At 38.8% G+C, this 17,878-nt stretch overlaps 5 protein-coding genes across 13 annotated transcripts in view; 1 reads left to right on the top strand and 4 right to left on the bottom strand.

The window, feature by feature from the left end:
* LOC117993286 (uncharacterized) overlaps window positions 1-17,878 on the top strand; it is a 73,540-nt gene that overhangs the window by 29,613 nt on the left and 26,049 nt on the right. The window contains exon 1 of one of the 7 annotated variants that reach the window (XM_069506568.1): window positions 7,490-7,629. The exons of the other annotated variants lie outside the window; for them this stretch is intronic. The gene's annotated coding sequence lies outside the window, so the exon portion shown is untranslated. Of the gene's footprint in view, window positions 1-7,489; window positions 7,630-17,878 lie in introns of those variants that run through there. 7 annotated transcript variants of the gene reach the window in all.
* LOC117993290 (transcription factor Adf-1-like) lies at window positions 4,223-7,481 on the bottom strand. Its single transcript, XM_034981073.2, has 3 exons — window positions 7,316-7,481; window positions 6,138-6,527; window positions 4,223-5,096 (listed from the first exon to the last, which is right to left on the bottom strand). The coding sequence occupies exons 1-3, from the start codon at window positions 7,479-7,481 to the stop codon at window positions 4,594-4,596; spliced, it is 1,059 nt and encodes a 352-aa protein (XP_034836964.1). The 3' UTR covers window positions 4,223-4,593.
* On the bottom strand, window positions 8,933-11,145 carry LOC117993214 (uncharacterized). 3 transcript variants are annotated; one of them, XM_069506345.1, is made up of 3 exons: window positions 11,053-11,145; window positions 10,523-10,716; window positions 8,933-9,994 (listed from the first exon to the last, which is right to left on the bottom strand). In XM_069506345.1, the coding sequence occupies exons 2-3, from the start codon at window positions 10,701-10,703 to the stop codon at window positions 9,267-9,269; spliced, it is 909 nt and encodes a 302-aa protein (XP_069362446.1). In that variant the 5' UTR covers window positions 10,704-10,716; window positions 11,053-11,145; the 3' UTR covers window positions 8,933-9,266. The 3 variants fall into 3 exon arrangements, with proteins under 3 accessions (XP_069362446.1, XP_069362448.1, XP_069362447.1); XM_069506347.1 differs by having other exon boundaries at window positions 10,523-10,687; window positions 11,099-11,127; XM_069506346.1 differs by having other exon boundaries at window positions 11,099-11,121.
* Window positions 11,598-13,397, bottom strand: LOC117993292 (uncharacterized). The gene is made up of 2 exons (XM_034981074.2): window positions 13,095-13,397; window positions 11,598-12,636 (listed from the first exon to the last, which is right to left on the bottom strand). The coding sequence occupies exons 1-2, from the start codon at window positions 13,264-13,266 to the stop codon at window positions 12,035-12,037; spliced, it is 774 nt and encodes a 257-aa protein (XP_034836965.1). The 5' UTR covers window positions 13,267-13,397; the 3' UTR covers window positions 11,598-12,034.
* On the bottom strand, window positions 14,591-17,653 carry LOC117993213 (uncharacterized). Its single transcript, XM_069506653.1, has 2 exons — window positions 17,077-17,653; window positions 14,591-15,545 (listed from the first exon to the last, which is right to left on the bottom strand). Exons 1-2 carry the CDS (start codon window positions 17,246-17,248, stop codon window positions 14,866-14,868), a joined length of 852 nt encoding a protein of 283 aa, XP_069362754.1. The 5' UTR covers window positions 17,249-17,653; the 3' UTR covers window positions 14,591-14,865.

The raw sequence follows: 17,878 nt of genomic DNA, 5'->3' as shown, positions 1-17,878 counted from the left end.
AATTTGCAATGACTCAGTGAGTAACCATCCCGATAGGCAATAACGATGGAATAAACAACATAAATCATCCGTAACTGATCTTTGCCTCCACTCCAGGACTTTATTGCCTACAAAACGAATGCAACGCGAAAGCTAAATAGATATACTTACTGGTAGTTTATTATTATTTATTAAACTCATGCAATTGTGCTATGCACTAATGATATCTGAACTAAATATACTCCATCCGCGCACTTTCTGTTACGAATCCCATACAAACACAGAGAATTCACCCACAAGAATACGCATATACAAGGTTTTGCTTGAAAATGGACGGACGGACAGCGGATTTTTTTATATTCTGATACAACTACAAGTAGGTAAGCCCTCATCTGGTGGTAAGAGATGAATATGATGCAAGTCTAAGAAATAGAGTCCCGTTGGTAGTTGGGTACGGAACCAAAGAACTCATCTTTGCCTGTGAATCAAATTGAATTCAACCACAAGATTACGCATATATTTTGGTTTTGCATGAAAACAACCTTGTCCCTTTTTATCTTTCTCCCCTTTCTGGGGCAGACGTACACAAAACGCAGATCCCCGCGTGCCCCACGGTCCGGATCCTTCCTCAAACACCCACTGGTCCACGATCACGGCGATCTTGGCGGGGACAGGGGAGAATGCTTTGTTGTAATTGGTGGACTCAAAAGTCACGTAATCAAGACAATGCGTGGAATGAGGGTACCGAACGGGCGTGGGCCGACTTTTATGCTAAGCAACTGCCTATAAGCTTGGCGATCGGGGGTGTCCGGCTATTAGGTGTCTATAGATGATGCGAATGCACCGCTAAATCTAAACAGATGTAGGTACAGTACGCTGCCGAAAGGAGATAGCAGATTTGTAGAACACCGTCTCCGTCGTTGAAACCGACAAAACTTCATATAGGTATGAGTAACAGAGACAACGCTCTACTCTACAAAGCCGAAATGTCATTCTAAAGGCCGATGTACATTACTTTCGGCCGCGTACGGTACCTACCTAGTAATCGTTTATTATTATTTATTGAAGTCGTGTAATTGTGTTATCCAGCAGTGATTGTTTTGGTGCGGCGTTGGCTGAGATTCAATCATGTGATGAGTCAGAGTTTCGGGCTATGATCAAAGCGGTTAAAGTGGTTTGTTTGTACTATTGTTTGGAGTTAACGGTGAGGGAAAACATCGTGAGGAACAGGCATGCCTGAGGCGCCATCTCTATCTCCATGATAGTCTCGGAATCGCGGCGATAGTCTCGCCGTGTGACAAAATTCGATACAGTAGCCGGCAAGAAATCGACCTTTAGAATGAGATTTCAGCTTTGTAGAGCGTTTTCTCTGTCACTCATACCTATGTGACGTTTTGTCGGTCTCAACGACAGAGACAACGCTCTACGCTGTCCGCTGTCTCTTTCTAAAGGTCGATGTACAATATTTTCTGCCACGTACGATTCACTTGGCGATTCAAACGCGCTTGTAAAAGTTTATTTGAATAAAAAAAAACAATCTATTCTATAGGTACGAGTTTTATAGGTCTACTAGCTTATGCCCGCGACTACGACTGCGTGGACTATACAAATTTCAAACCCCTATTTCACCCCACTAGGGGTTGAATTTACAAAAATCCTTTCTTAGCGGATGCCTACGCCATAATAGCTATCTGCATGCCAAATTTCAGCCCGATCAGTCCAGTAGTTTGAGCTGTGCGTTGATAGATCAGTAAGTCAGTCAGTCACCTTTTCCTTTTATTATAAGCCTATGATAGGGAAGGGAAGCTTAAGGGGACCTATAGGTCTCCTTTAGCTTTCTTTGGTTACGATTTCTCGAAATAGCTTTCACAAACCGCAAGTTGCTATTATTTTATTGATGTATCAATTCAATAGGATCAAAGTAGGTCGTAAATTGATATTGCCAGTAAAATATCGAATATTGAGCGAGCGCATGCAATTATATTAATAGAACAGTGAACAGTATTGTTTACTTTTCGTAAACGTAATGTATACCGAAGCGATGGTGATGGAGAGAGCTATGCTTGGAGTTTCTCTACGGGATCTAATCAGAAATGAGGCGATCTGTAGGAGAACTAGAGTAACCGACATAGCTCAACGGGTTGCGAAGCTGAAGTGGCAATGGGCAGGGCACATAGTTCGTAAAACCAATAGACGCTGGGGTCCCAAGGTGCTAGAATGGCGACCTCGCACCGGAAGATGCAGTGTTGGAAGACCCCCCACTAGGTGGACGGACGACATCAGACGAGTCGCAGGGCTCCCAGGGCTGGATTCAGGCGGCGCAAGACCGTGGCGTGTGGAAGTCCCTATAAGAGACCTACATACATCATCATCAAGCGATAGACGTCCACAGCTGGACATAGGTCTCTTGTAGGGACTTCCACAAGCCACGGTCTTCATTCCAGCACCTTGATCACTAAACAGTAATAATTATTATTTACCTACTCAAAATCAAGAATGACACATTAAAAAGCAAACCAAACTATAATTTCATATTTAAAAAAAATGTTATCAACCAAATACCTTACACTATTGACTATCTAATAATATGCACTCTTACTCAAAACCTCTTCTTCTTCTCCTTCCGTACCTTATCCCACGCTACGTGGGGTCGGCACAACATGTCTTCTTCTTGCACTCACTTCTGTCATCCGTCAACGCATTATCCACCCCTTTTACACGCATATCCTCTTTCAAGCAATCTATCCACCTTTGTGGAAAGCTGTGGTAGGTTAGGACGTCCGCCTTCCAAACGGAGGTCGGGGGTTCGATCCCGGACCTCTAACTTTTCGGAGTTATGTGCGTTTTTAAGTAATTAAAATATCACTTGCTTTAACGGTGAAGGAAAACATTGTGAGGAAACCTGCATGCCTGAGAGTTCTCCATAATGTTCTCAAAGGTGTGAGAAGTCTGCTAATCCGCACTTGGCCAGCGTGGTAGACTATGGCCAAAACTCTTCTCACTCTGAGAGGAGACCCGTGCTCTGTAGTGAGCCGGCGATGGGTTGATCATGATGATGATGATGATGATCCACCTTTTCTTTGGTCGTCCTCTCCTCAAAACTCTCGATTTTCTACTCCAAACCACGGAGTAGAAAATCAAACCCAAAGTTCGAACCAAAACACGACCTGATTCCGCTTGAAATTTAGACGTTTCCAGCCTTCTATTATGCGATGTTGGCTATTTTGACCTGACCCATGTTATTGTTTATGTTTAAACTAACCGCGTTCCACGATTATTGGTCAGTGCTGAAACTGAGCGATGATTGGAGTGGATTTCGAGATTTTCAACGGGATCAGTTGTTACTTGTTTGTCGAGCATGTATAGCAAACATGTCAGTTCGCGATTGCTATTACAAATAATTATTGTGGGTCTCTCTGAGAGACGAACTCGCATAAAAACTATTTTCTTATATAAATTACTAGCTTATGCTCGCGACTTCGTCCGCGTGGACTACACAAATTTCAAACCCCTATTTCACCCCCTTAGGGGTTAAATTTTTAAAAATTATTTCTTAGCGGATGCCTACGTCATAATAGCTATCTGCATGCCAAATTTCAGCCTGATCCGTCCAGTAGTTTGAGCTGTGCGTTGATAGATCAGTCAGTCAGTCAGTCAGTCAGTCAGTCAGTCAGTCAGTCAGTCAGTCACCTTTTCCTTTTATATATTTAGATTGGGGAAATTTCTTTAAACCTGTAGGTACGCTGTATGCTTTAAACATTAAACAAAATTATAGTTATAGGTAGGTACCTAAATCGTCGTAAAGACATAAAAGGTAGGTGTACCTACATAGAATTAAGAATTTTAGTGTACTAGGTAGGTACTCAATTGTGTTTAATTACGCTAAGGAACTTAAAAATATTTTTAAATAAAATAATTACTTATAAAGTTTAGAATAGATAACTTAATTAAATTTTAATCAGCCTCTAAAAGTATTTAAAATACTTTATAATATTATGTATAGTCCGCGCGTAGATAGAGTAATAAAGGTAGATGCAGGAACGTTTGCTTTCTCATTCGCACTAAAAAAGAGAGCACAGATAAAGTTACTACTGTGATAAACAGAGACGCAGCTTACCTATTTTTGTCCCTTATCGTGTAACTGAAGTGTTTTTTTCAAGAATACATACTTACATACAAGAAGTTGCAAAACAAACTTTGAGAATTCGTCGCGTAATTGTATTTCTCATGAGTTATTTACTTGTTTTCACATAAAAAACGTTTAATACAAATATTGTGGATCAGTTAATACAAATATTGACTACTAAACAATGGTAATAACTGTCGTGTTATTCATCGTTACGTCGTGCTATCGCTATCTCATACGTGGTTACACAGTCTACCTATTATTCTATCTACGATTCCGGGCAAAATGAGAACTTATTCGACATTAACTTTATGTGTCAACTATGATGTTAAAAGTACGATTTTAGTCGTACATCGACCTTTAGAAAGAGATAGGGGTTTTGTAGGGCATTCACGAATCTAAGGCATTGCACCGACAAAACGTCACGCGTGCGAAGATATCTTCACGGTCCCTAAGTTGGCGTCCGTCAGCATGTCAAGCGTAATCATTTATCGAAGCTCATTATAAACTGTATTATAAACTAGCTCTTGAATCTTCATCCGTAACATTAACTTCTTAGCCGGCCCTAACTTCCTAACATGAGGGATAAGACTATTAAAGAACCCAATGTCTTCATCCTTCATCGTTTCAGGTACTTCATTGCTGTTCCCTGCACTTCTCTGGAAATCATCGTCATCATCACAGAAATCTGTCTCCATGATGACAGGTTTAGTATCAAATTCGTCAAACTCATCTTCTTTCACGTTTACGCTGACATCATTAACTTCAGTGGGGTCAGGAGTAGGTTCCACATAGTAGCTGCTACTCTGATCAGCGCTAGTATCAAAGTCTTGGCTGTAATGGTCTTCTGCTGTGTCGTTTCCTTCGTAGTCGTTGAACTGGTTGATCAAAAACTGTAGCTTCGGGAGGTATTCCCAATCGGATTGCCCTTTCCTGGCTTCCTTTCTTGCTTGGTCTCTTAGATACTTCCATTTTAGTCTCGCTTCGTCACCTGTAAGAAAAAGAGTTTTTATAAAAAGAGAGTCTTTATAAAAGCTTTAGCGTTTCAGTATGACGCCGTGTAGAAACCGATAAGGGGTAATGGGTGTAACAAAATTTGCCATACCATTCCCAAGTTAGTCCGTTACCATCTTAGATTGCATCATCATTTACCACCAGGTGAGGTCGCAGTCAAGCCAACTTGTCTTGAATTTTTCTTATAATGTTTCCAACTTTAAATCAAACTGGGAACTGCTTGTAGGCAACAGTACCACAAATCAAATCAAATCAGAACAAATAATTTATTCAAAATAGGTAATAAATTACACTTTTTGACTGTCGGTTGTTGGATTTATATGTCGGTGGTGATATTTTTTACGCGAACTTAGAATTAAAGCTACGAGGGTTCCAAACGCGTCCAGGTCTGCGAAGAGCCTACAACAAACTCAGCCGGGTATACCTACTCACAGTTCACGACGTTAGGGAACTTGTAACAAAACGTCGAGGCTTCGACGTCACTAGCAAGCATCAAATATTCCTTACATATTTTGACGCTAGGTAGGTAGCCTATGAATCGTCTATTTTTCTTCGATTTCACGACACCCGTAGCCTAATATTTGAAATGTTGACGATTCAGGATCAAACCCAGAGTTCCCTCTAGTTCACTCTGACGGCGATTACGCACTGCACTTCCGTCATCCGAGTTCCATCCCTCATCCGTCAGAATACCACTGATTATTATCTACGAGTTACGACATAATATGTCATAAGTTCCCATACAAAACAAAAAGGAACGTGTTTTACGATGGTTTTACGGACTCGGATGAGTGCGTAACCGCCGTACTAGGCCCGCAAATTGCTAATGCGCGTGGCCACCATTTTAGTGACGTCAGCACTAGCTGAAGTTTCGAGCTGATGGTATATTTTTATTTTGGCTGACCTCAAAATGACGTCATTTCGATGTTAATGAGACATGGTTCCAGCGCAATAGCAATTTGTGGGACTTATAACAGTACGCTATGTCAAAAAAATCGTTACTCGTCGTATTACTCACGTGTAACTCCCAACTCTTGAGATATCTCCTTCCAACTCTCATCCAATTTATACCAATTATGGTGCCCCTTCAGTTGTCTGTTCCATATCAACTCCTTGGCTTGCACCAACACAATCAACTTGTTCATGTCAACATCTATAGTTCTTCTCTTATTCATCAGTAGCTTCTTCCTCATGGTATACCCTAGTTTAGGACGTTTGATGGAATCATCTAGACTGTTGAATACTTCGTCTGCGGTGTCCTCGTCCCCTTCTTCTTCATCAGCGAGGAACTGGTTGTGGATGAACTGGAGTTTTTGGAAATGAGGCCAGTCTGAGCCGCTAGGATTCTTCCTCATTTCCTTTCGGCATTGGTCTTTTAGGTTCTTCCATCGTTTTCTGCAGTTTAAACCTAGAATAGAGGAAAGGGAAAACGTTATTTTAGTTTGAAAAAACCGGCCAAGTGCGAGTCTGGCTCGCGCACCGAGGGTTCCGTACTACAGTCGTATTTTTTCAACATTATGCACGTTAAATCAAAAACTATTATGCATAAAAAATTAATTAAAAATTTGTTTTGGAATTTACAGGTACGTAAAGCCCTTTTATATGATATCCCACATGGTATAATAATCTTACTTTGAAAGTTGAAAATTTGCTCATGAACACATTTTAATTTTTTTTTGTGATGTAACCACAACTTCACGGTTCTTGGATTTTTCCCTTCACGTGTGCTATAAGACCTACCTTTCTGCCAAATTTCATGATTCAAGGTCAACGGAAAGTATATATATATATAGGTTTCTTGACAGATACGACAGACACAGACAGACAACAAAGTGATCCTATAATGGTTCCTCATCCTTTTTAGGTACGGAACCCTAAAAATAATGATCAACCATCAACCCTATCAATAAATTATCTATTCGTAACGTCACGTTGATAAAAAATAATTAATAAATCTATCTTTTATCTAATAAAGATAGGTACTAGCGCCAGAGCAGACGGTAGATATAGGTACTAGGTACTACCCTAAGTCACGCTAATTACTTATCGATAGTGATGCGAGCGCCATCTAGTTAGCGCCATGGCGTCGCCACATGAGTAAATAATAGTGGCGTTCGTGTGGTGGCGTCGCTCGCGAAGATGGCCGCGGGCGGGCGTTCACCTTCATTTGTTATTTATTTTCCAAAATGTACTCACTAGTCGTTCCAACTTCGGCCGCTACCTCGTTCCAATATCTCTCCAATTTGAACCGATTCCGATGACCCCTGTAACTCTTGTCCCACAGACATTCCCTCGCTTGCACAGCGGCTATAAGTTTGTCCATGTTTTTGGAGCGGGCGCCTTGTTTAGCTTTCACCTTCATAGCGGACGCGGGTGCGCTAGCGGGAGCGACGCGTTGGCGGAACGCGTGGCGATGAACTGAGCGGCATTGGCCCGCTACCCGCTACCCGCTCCCCGCCACACGCCGCTATGCGCTCAATCGCTTCTCCACGGCTTCACTTCAAAACTCAGTAAGCGACAATCTATGCTAATATTATAAGTATTTATGTGTCTGTCTGTAAGCTGTGATAGCCTAGTGGTTAGGACGTACCCCTCCTAATGGAGGTCGGAGGTTTGATCCCGGGCACGCACCTCTAACTTTTCGGAGTTATGTGGGTTTTAAGTAACGCTTGCTTTAAAGGTGAAGGACATCATCGTGAGGAAACCTGCATGCCTGAGAGTTCTTCATAATGTTCCCAAAGGTGTGTGAAGTCTGCCGATCCACACTTGGCCAGCGTGGTGCACTACCAGACCCGTGCTCTGTAGTGAGCCGGTGATGGGTTGATCATGATAATGATGATGATCTATCTGCTTGTTAACTTGTCACAGTTCGTTTTCACGACTGAACCAATCTTGCCACAGTTTAGCCCCGAGATAGTTTGCATGTTTGTACTCCACGCACGGTATTTTTACCAAAATCCCCTATCTATCTCTCTATCAGCTAGTCCATACTAATAATATATTAACTATTAAATTAAACGAATACTAAAGTAACCTTTTCTAAATAAAAAAGTTCCTTTTGTAACGTATACCTACACGAGGAACGAGGAGGCATAGGAAATAGAGAGGGTTTATATTTTTACAAGCAAAGCCGCGGGCTGTTGCTATAATAAAATATTATTCTTTGCTAATGCAAGAAATGCCCTTATTCAGTTGTGATGTTCAGCAGCAGCCGCTGCCCTCGCTCGATATTATCGCTATCCCGCTCTCCGCCACGCGACACGCGGCACGCCTAGCTGCCCGCTTCTTACAACTATACCACTATGAGCATAAACATCTTTCCGTTCCTCTAAACATCGTAAGACATTACTTGTTACTTTAAACTTTTGTTGGATCTGTGTATGAGAAACAAGCAATGGATTATGAATTATGAACTTTGCTCGATGCTAATATTTGGTTTCACTATCAAAGAGGTAGCGAATCGCGCATCGTAATTTTGTAAACACTAGCACGGAGCTCATGGAGTTTTTGAAAATGTTTTCTTAGGGTGCGTCATCATGATCAACCCATTACCTACCGGCCCACAATAGCACGGGTCTGGTAGTGCACCACGCTGGCCAAGTGTGGATCGGCAGACTACACACATCCTTGAGAACATTATGGCGAACTCTCAGGTTACTTATTTACTCTAAAAAAAGTTTAGAGAATTATGTAGGTGCCTACATCAGAATCGACGCTAATATTTAGAATATTAGCGTCGGCTGAGTTTGTTGTGGGTTCTTCTCAGACCTGGGCGCGTTTGGAACCCTCGTAGCTTTAGTTTTAAGTTTGCGTAATAATTATCACCACTATCAAAAAGAGTAATTTATTACCTATTTAGAATAAATTATTTGAATTTTGAATTTAAGGTGTTGAGACACATTTCGGATGTTCAAAGAATCAAGTTGGGCCTCAAAAACTACAAATTTGTTTATTTATTTTTTAATTTTATAAAAATTAAAGATATTCTTTAGTGAATTACAAGAGCCAAAACACTAGTGGCACCATTTGGCTCGATACTTAAAAATCGCGAAGTTTCCACAAAATATGCATTTTTTACACGACTATTAGGAGAAAAACCAGTTTTTTGTTAATAAAATTACAAAGAGTACGCATACCTATATTATCATTAATCACCATTTTCACCGTATTTACACTTATCAATTAAATCTATCAACTCTCTTCTAAAAGTTCTCATTTGGTGTTCAGTTAAAGCCTCAATATCTGGCAGTAGGCTGAAGAGTAACATTTTCCTAGGCTTAGACTCTATATTTACACAGTAAGAACATCTCTGCTCACTAATATGGTTATTACTGTTGCTAATTTTACTTTCTTCAGCTTCTTTCGTTTTATTCACTTTATTTTTAATAGTACCTTTCATATCCTTTAAAATAACATGGCTTTTTCTAATTTTAGGGTTTTTTACGTCATTAGTAATGGTGTCTATACACTCCATTATTGATATAAAATTATTTCTAACTTTATTAGGTTCTCTTGTTTTGTTTACTTCATTAGAAATAGTTTCTTCATCCATTGATGTGTTATTATCATTAAAAAATTCATCATTATCACTATTAAAACAGTCGTTATCTTCAAGCATCTCATCAGACTGTTCATCTTCATCAAGCTTATTATCAGAATCCTCTAATGCGTCATTTTCTTCGTGAGGGGTCATTTCAGTTTTAATGTCATTGCTTTTTGATGGTGGTACACTATGTTTAGTGGGAGTGATGAATTTGAGGTAACTAGCGAGATAGTATGGCCTTGTAGGAAGCCGTTTGTTGTCACGATATTTCGGCTTCAGGGATCTGCTGTACGCTGTCCGTATTTTTCTCCATTTCTCTTTGCATTCAGCCACTACAACAAAATTAACGTTTAGTAGGACCACCTATTCCGTATCGCGTTGAATTATATTATTAGGAATGAAATTACAATAGGAACTATGAAGTTTTTCTAAAAGTTAAATGCTAAGCTCTTCTTTTTTCAATTCACAAAATATCTATGACTGTAAGTGTAGGTAAGGTAGGTACCTACTACTGATCGGTACTACTACATAGAGCTAGCATCATAAAATACTTATAAACAATTTTTAGCATAGTGCGAGCGAAGTGAGCGTTAAATTTTTGGATATTGGTAAACAAAAAATTGGTAAGTATATTCTTACTATTCTATTAAAAAGAATTCATTTTCATACAGTTTTGGGCTATTTTCCAAGTCCCAAGAGACCTCAAAGATTATAAATCTCCCTATACCTACTGTTTCACCCAACATCACAATATAGTTGGCAAAAATATTGATATCCTAAAATCAACATTCAATCAACATAAGTATCGCAATAAATATTTCAATAAAAATACCTGAGGCCTAAGCAAAGCACACACTCACCTGTGCAGTTCCATTTCTTAGCAATATGCATCCATGTTTTTCTCTTCAACGCGTGATTTACGTATTCGTGCGATTTCGTGTTGTACAAACACGGTTGGTTCTCTATGTCCTTTACGAATTGCACCACGGATTTACTATCTGACATCCTGGCGAAACCGTACATTCCTGACAATCCTGACATTGTGGCCGATTATCTAGTACACAGTGTGGCTATTTCCGTTGTACACAATCTCTAAACTAAACTAAAATGACACGTCTATATCTATTGCTATCCCTTTCATAATGTTGCGGAAAAGGATAGCACTAGATTTAGACCTGTTAATTTAGTTTAGTTTAGAGATTGTGTACAAGAGAATCGGCCCCACTCTCTAAACTAAACTAAATTGACAGGTCTAAATCGAGTGATTTCCTTGTTCGCGAGCGACGTTATGAAAGAGATAACAATAGATTCATTTTAGTTTAGTTTAGGGATTGTGCACAACAGAATTAGCCGCATTGTGTTTAGTTTGTAAGCAAAATACTAAAACCACTCTTTCGATTCAATTTAAAATATTGTAAGATATTTGTGCCGTCAACTTTGCAAGAGCAATAAATGTGACTATTATACGCGAGCAACGTTGCTGGACTGGTTTGGGGCTTTGGGGTTTATTATTGACGTAAGCCGGCACAGTGTAAAGGTAACATTAGCGCCAATATGTCTCACGGCAAAAAGTCGAAGCTGGTAATGCAGTGCATTTTCCTGTTTCCATATTATAACCAGCTTATGCTTGCGACTTCGTCCGCGCGGACTACACAAATTTCAAACCCCCATTTCACCGTCTTAGAGGTCGAATTTTCAAAAATCCTTTCTTAGCGGATGCTTACGTCATAATAGCTATCTGCTTGCCAAATTTCAGCCCGATCCGTCCAGTAGTTTGAGCTGTGCGCTGATAGATCAGTCAGACAGCTTTTCCTTTTATATAATTTAGATATTTAGATATAATTCTGTATTTTGACGTGTACCTAGTATTTACTAAAATGACAGGTATAAATCAAATCATTTATTTCTAAAAACAGATGGTTAGATCTAAGAATCTTCGTTGCTCGAAACAAATCCAAAACTAGAGTTCTTGTGATTAAATTAGTTTAATCTCCACTTACATATTATTTGGATTTGTTTCGAACAACTTGGTTTTTGCCAGTGACTTGCTTATTAGGCGTGAATCATAAATTACTGGGTTGGGTTAAAAAGTTGTTGGTATTCGTCAAGAAATACTCAGTAGATGTCCCTAGTTGGGAAGTTGGAGGTGTTACAGTACAGCCCTATAGGTTATATGCTAGCAGAACACGTAAAACTGTTGGTTTTGGACCTAAGCTCTGTGGTCATTTTGAATTGCCGTCCTATTGGATTGTGAGAGTAAGGGAAGAGAGAGTGCATGGGATGGGACAGGCACATAAAAGTCAAAAGGATTAAGTGCAAAACTTATATTTAATTATATTTTAGATGTTAACGAAGATATGTACACTGAAATTTCAATCAGACATTACTTTATCAATCAATTTTATAACCTCTCTTCTAAAGTATGTCATTTGCTGTTCATTTAAATCCTCGATATCAGGCAGAAGACTGAAAACGAACATTTTCCTGGGATTACATTCAATATCTTCAGTATAAGACTTTCGCTTTCCGATTCCGCCGCTATTTTGTTCACTTTTATTCCTTAGTTCTTTGACATTTGGTTTGTTTACTTCATTCGTGTCTCTTTCTCGTGTAACATCTTTTTTATCAATCACTATATTATTATAACCCATGACATCCTCATCACTATCATCAAAGTTATCTTCATCCAAAAACACTTCATGTTGAGAATTCGCATCTTGACTGCCTAAATGCTCATCCGAATCATCTGATTCTTCTTCTTCTTCATTTATCTCTGTTTCACTCTTTTCTGCTGATTGTGGTACACGATATTCACAATTCGTTTTGCCATTTCTTTTCATTGGCGATATAAACTTAAGATGACTGGCCAAATAGTATGGTCTACCAAAAGTGCGAATACCGTCATTGTAACTTGGCCTTAAAGTTCTAATGTAAGCTGTTCGTATTTTTGTCCATTTTTCCTTGCAGTCCGCAACTGAAACAAAGTTAAGTAGAATAATTTATCATTTATAAATCACGACTATCAATCTGCCTCCAAGATGCAGGCTATCACTGTATTAAACGTCAACATCAGTTAAACGGATGGGCCGTGTAAAGATAACACACATACCTACTTTCGCATTTATATTATTACAAGTATGGATTAAAACCACTTGATATTGAAATCACAGATGGATATTGAATTGTGTAAACTCACTAAAAATGGATATACTCTGCCAAGTACCTACTTTTATCATGCTTATAAAATATAATAATTTTATTCGCGACCGACGCGACGCAGCATCTGACGCTCGTATGCACCTAACCTTATTCCTTATCGAAAATTGCTACACAAATGTGGGAGCGAGACGACGCTATATTTATAAAGCGTTCTCTACATTGATGTATGATAGTAAAAATTGTCTATAAAAATAGCTCATCATTAAGACTTACCCGTGCTATTCGCTTTCTTAGCAATATAAATCCACGTTTTCCTCTTCAAATTTCTATCTATGTAACTAGGGGATTTCGGATCGTACAGACATGGATGTTTCTCTATTTCTTTTATAAATCTTATAATTGTCTTGGTGTCCGACGTTTTGGCGAAAACATTCACGTGTGACATTGTAGGAATGTCGACTTTAATGCAATTCTGGTTTATGTAACTCAATAATATGTTTGACGATATGCCGCCTCGCGCAACAAATTACATGGCCGTCTCTTGAAAGAAACGTTGCACGACTATTTGAGTTGAGACAAAAAATATCACATCGTGACCTCTCGCTCGATATAGGTTGCTTTGTATTTTGCTTGTATTTGTGACGCATGCCGTACAGACTACAGAGCGGTCGGTATTTTTAGGGTTCCGTACCTCAAAAGGAGAAACCTACAGGGTACCTACTTCCCGTTGACTTAGAATCATGAAATTTTGCAGGTAGGTAGGTCTTATAGCAGACATAAGGGGAAAAATCTGAAACCGTGAATTTGTGGTAACATCACACAAAAAAATCAAATTGTGGTCATGAACTAATAAAATTAGTGTTTTCAATTTTCAAAGTAAGATAACTATATCAAGTGGGGTATCATATGAAAGGGCTTCACTTGTGGATTCTAAAACAGATTTTTATTTATTTTTATGCATCATAGTTTTTGATTTATCGTGCGAAATGTTGAAAAATACGACTAGTACGAAACCCTCGGTATGCGAGCATGACTCGCACTTGGCCGGTTTTTTGAAGTCAAACAAAAAAAAGCTGTCCACGGAAAGAAGTTAGTATAGCGCTCTCTGTTACGTAATCCCTAGCGTAATCCCATACAAATGACAGCCAAAAATATCAGTAGGCGTTAATCATTTTGAGACACCAAGCAATCTTTGCTCCTTGGATGAATGATTATCTTTGCTCTATGAAGCAATCACAACCATGTTTCAAAAACATTCGAACATTGAAAAAAAACCGGCCAAGTGCGAGTCAGGCTCGCGCAATGAGCGTTCCGTACTGCAGTCTTATTTTTTCGACATTTTGCACGATAATTCAAAAAAATAAATAAAAATCTGTTTTAGAATGCACAGGTAAAGCCCTTTCATAATATGATACCCGACTTGATATAGTTATCTCACTTCGAAAGTTGAAAATACTAATTATTAGTTCATGACCACAATTTAATTTTTTGTGTGTGATCTAACCCTACATTCACGGTTTTCAGATTTTTCCCCAAATGTCAGCTATAAGATGTACCTACCTGCCAAATTTCATGATTCTAGGTCAACGGGAAGTACCCTGTAGGTTTCTTGACAGACAGACAGACAACAAAGTGATCCTATAAGGGTTCCGTTTTTCCTTTTGAGGTACAGAACCCTAAAAACATCCGATGTTTTTATAAACATCGAATGTTTTTTTAAATTGTGAAAACACACTTGTTTATTAACTATAAGAAATGAAATACTTAAGTGGATGTTAAAAAAGCTTTATTTAGCTTAAACCATAAAGATACCTAGGTATAGTTCTTGCATTTCACGAGGGCGAGTGGCTCATGCTTGTGTTTAAATCGTATCGGTATAAGTAAGGTAAAGTAAATGTGTGCGTTTGCGAACGCTCGCTCGCGACTGATTGGTCCGTCATCCACGCACACTTCCGCAATGTCCATGTATACGATGTAACCACAAGTAAAGTTCACTCGCCTTCGTGAATTGCAAGAACTGTACCTACCTAGGATAGGTTAACACCTATTCGTCCATTACGTTGTCAATAAAACCTATTACGTGTCTTCTAAAGCTCCTCATTTGGGTTTCAGTGAAAGTTTCAACATCAGGCAGAAGACTTAAGAGGAACATTTTTCTAGGACTACATTCAATATTATCACAACAAGGTCTTTTCTTTGCGATTCTTCCACTATTATCACTTGTATTGCTAGCTCCTTTTACTTTTGTTTTATTTATTTCATTAATAATTATTTCTTTCGTATTTATTTCGGTGTCATCATTTGTCTCATCACCATCATCATAATAATCATTATCTTCATCCAAAAATACTTGGTCTTGAGAGTTTTCATATTCTTTGCTATCATCAAAATAATTATTATCTACATCCAAAAACACTTGGTGTTGAGAGTTTCCATATTGTTTACTATCTGATTTATCGTCTGAATCGTTTAACGGTTCATCAACTATATTTGATTTTGTGTCTATTTCACTTGCTTCATCTAGTTGATGATTATTTTCTGCTGAGTATAGAGAAGATTTGCTATAATTCGAGCTGTTATTCTTTCCTGGTGTTATGAATTGAAGATGGTCGGCTAAATAGTATGTACTTCTGGGATTCCTTGGCCTTTCCTTGTTATAACCTGGTCTTAATGTTCTAACGTAAGCAATCCGGATTTTGACCCATTTATCCTTGCATTCTTTGACTGAAACAAAATAAAATATTATACTATTAGGTGTTATACTATAAGCTGTGGTAGCCTAGTGGTTAGGACGTCCGTCTTCAAAGCGGAGGTCAGGGGTTCGATCCCGGGCAGGCACCTCTAACTTTTCGGAGGTATGTGCGTTTTAATTAATTAAATATCACTTGCTTTAACAGTGAAGGAAAACATCGTGAGTAAACCTGCATGCCTGAGAGTTCTCCATAATGTTCTCAATGGTGTGTGAAGTCTACCAATCCGCACATGGTCAGCGTGGTAGACTATGGCCAAACCCTTCACACTCTGAGACCCGTGCTCTGTAGTGAGCCGGCGATAGGTTGATCATGATGACTAATTAGGTACGTATGTTTTTTTTCTGATATTTCAAAGCTATCTGCAATCAGTCATTGAATGGACTTTTATCAGATTGTTAGAAGTGTTATTCATGAACACATTTTAAATTTTTTCTTGTGGTGTAACCACAAATTCACGGTTTTCGGATTTATTCCTTTACTTGTGCTAGGTACCTACCTACCAAATTTCATGATTCTAGGTCAACGGAAAGTATCCTATAGGTTTTCTTGACAGATACGACGGACAGACGGACAAACAGACAGACAGACAACAAAGTGATCCTATAAGGATTCCTTGTTTCATTTTGAGGTACGGAACTTAAAAAAACGTGACTGCCCTGCGAAGTTAAAAAAAATTCAAATAAAATAATAATTAAGTGTGAATGTCACTAGCACACGATGGTTCCGTTCCGTACCATTGTCTTTTTTATTATTTTATACATAGAGGTCAATTTGAAATTTTTATTTTATTTTGTTGTTATAGTAGCAATAGAAATATGTACACATACATAGGGTTGCCAGGTCGCCAAACCTAATAGCCGGACAGACCAGCCAGTTTGGCCGGACATTTGGGTAGAAAGACCGGACACCCTACAGTATTGAGGATTTTGATTTTTGTGTCTTAGTATTAATAGGTACGACAAAAAAATTGTAAAATCAAGCTTTTTTTATTATTGTCATAAATCTTGTTGTCAGGCGGCACTGCCGCCTACGGGAGCGACCAACAGTCGACTCGCTTGCGCTCGGCCACGCTCGTTTGCGAAATGTAAAAAGCCTTACAAAAGCCGGACACCGTTTATTTTGGCCGGACACGCAATCAAAAAGCCTACCTATGTCCGGCTTTATCCGGACGCCTGGCAACCCTACACATACATATGCTGTAAACAATTATTATCTACCTATTACATAGTTATGGTTCACGCTCACTGATAGACAGACAGACGGACGGACGGACGCAGCGGTGGCTTGGGGTCCCATTGGCACCCTTCGGGTACGAAGTCCTAAAGAGCCGTGATAAAATTTTGTAGCATTTGTTTTGCTATAGCTAAGTGAGTGAGTGAAACAGAATGTCATACCTACTGCAAACATCAACATGAATTTGTTTCGTCGAACAATGCAGACATTATAGGTAGGTAGGCAGGTGCTAATAAATAACTAAATACTACCCAAATCATACAATTTACCTGTACTATTATATTTCTTAGCGATTTCTGTCCATGTTTTTCTCCTGAGCTCTCGATTCGAATATTCGAGTGATCTTTGATCATACAAACATGGATGTCTTTCTATCTCCTTCACAAATCTCACCATGGCTTCAGTGCCCGCCATTTTGGAGAATATCGTCGCGTCTGACATTGTAATTTAATGCTGTAGTAAAAGCCACTTTATTCCATTCAAGATGTGGTTCAATTTGTAATTATTATAGAACAATTGTGTATGTCAGGAAAAAATAGACTTTATGTCACTAAAAGTACGGTTCAATTTTCACTGTGACGTTATATTATTTTCTTACTGAGACTGCAGCGCGCCTGCGTGTTTCAATCCATGTAACTCAAAAACATTTTTCACAAACATTGTTTCGATAAATATCACAAAAAACTGCAAAACAAAAACGCAATAAGGACCCAAACGAAAAGTTTTAGGTTATTGTACTTTATGTTTTTGTGAATCTAATGTTGAAAGTAGGTAAATCACACAAAATAACGTGAAATCGTCGGGAAATAAGCGTCACTCCCTCTCGAGCAACGTTACACGACTGGTTTTAGTTTCAACTTTTGCGTTTAATTTCAACAGCAACTCTTCAATTTGGTTGGGTATTGTTTTGTGAGTGTTATAGGTACTAACGTTCGAAATCCTTGTTGTAAGTAAATGCCTATTGATGTTTCGAAACATCTTGCAACTAAAACATTGTTTTAACCTGCCTTCTAACTTCTGACTTTTTAACTTAAATGACGGATTGGTATTTTAGTAGGTAGTTATGCGGTA

This window comes from Maniola hyperantus, chromosome 23 (genome assembly GCF_902806685.2).
Source record: "Maniola hyperantus chromosome 23, iAphHyp1.2, whole genome shotgun sequence".
NCBI lineage: Eukaryota > Metazoa > Arthropoda > Insecta > Lepidoptera > Nymphalidae > Maniola > Maniola hyperantus.
This window is presented reverse-complemented; position numbering and strand designations above follow the sequence as displayed.

Excerpts from the sequence above, each read along its gene's own strand:
- LOC117993290 (XM_034981073.2), bottom strand. The coding sequence starts at position 7,481 with ATGAAGGTGAAAGCTAAACAAGGCGCCCGCTCCAAAAACATGGACAAA. Across the intron at positions 6,528-7,315 it reads GGCCGAAGTTGGAACGACTA|GTTTAAACTGCAGAAAACGA; the intron begins GTGAGTACATTT and ends CCTCTATTCTAG. Across the intron at positions 5,097-6,137 it reads TCAAGAGTTGGGAGTTACAC|GTGACGAAGCGAGACTAAAA; the intron begins GTGAGTAATACG and ends TTTTTCTTACAG.
- LOC117993214 (XM_069506345.1), bottom strand. The coding sequence starts at position 10,703 with ATGTCAGGATTGTCAGGAATGTACGGTTTCGCCAGGATGTCAGATAGT. Across the intron at positions 9,995-10,522 it reads TAAGAAATGGAACTGCACAG|TGGCTGAATGCAAAGAGAAA; the intron begins GTGAGTGTGTGC and ends ATTTTGTTGTAG.
- LOC117993292 (XM_034981074.2), bottom strand. The coding sequence starts at position 13,266 with ATGTCACACGTGAATGTTTTCGCCAAAACGTCGGACACCAAGACAATT. Across the intron at positions 12,637-13,094 it reads TAAGAAAGCGAATAGCACGG|TTGCGGACTGCAAGGAAAAA; the intron begins GTAAGTCTTAAT and ends ACTTTGTTTCAG.
- LOC117993213 (XM_069506653.1), bottom strand. The coding sequence starts at position 17,248 with ATGTCAGACGCGACGATATTCTCCAAAATGGCGGGCACTGAAGCCATG. Across the intron at positions 15,546-17,076 it reads TAAGAAATATAATAGTACAG|TCAAAGAATGCAAGGATAAA; the intron begins GTAAATTGTATG and ends ATTTTGTTTCAG.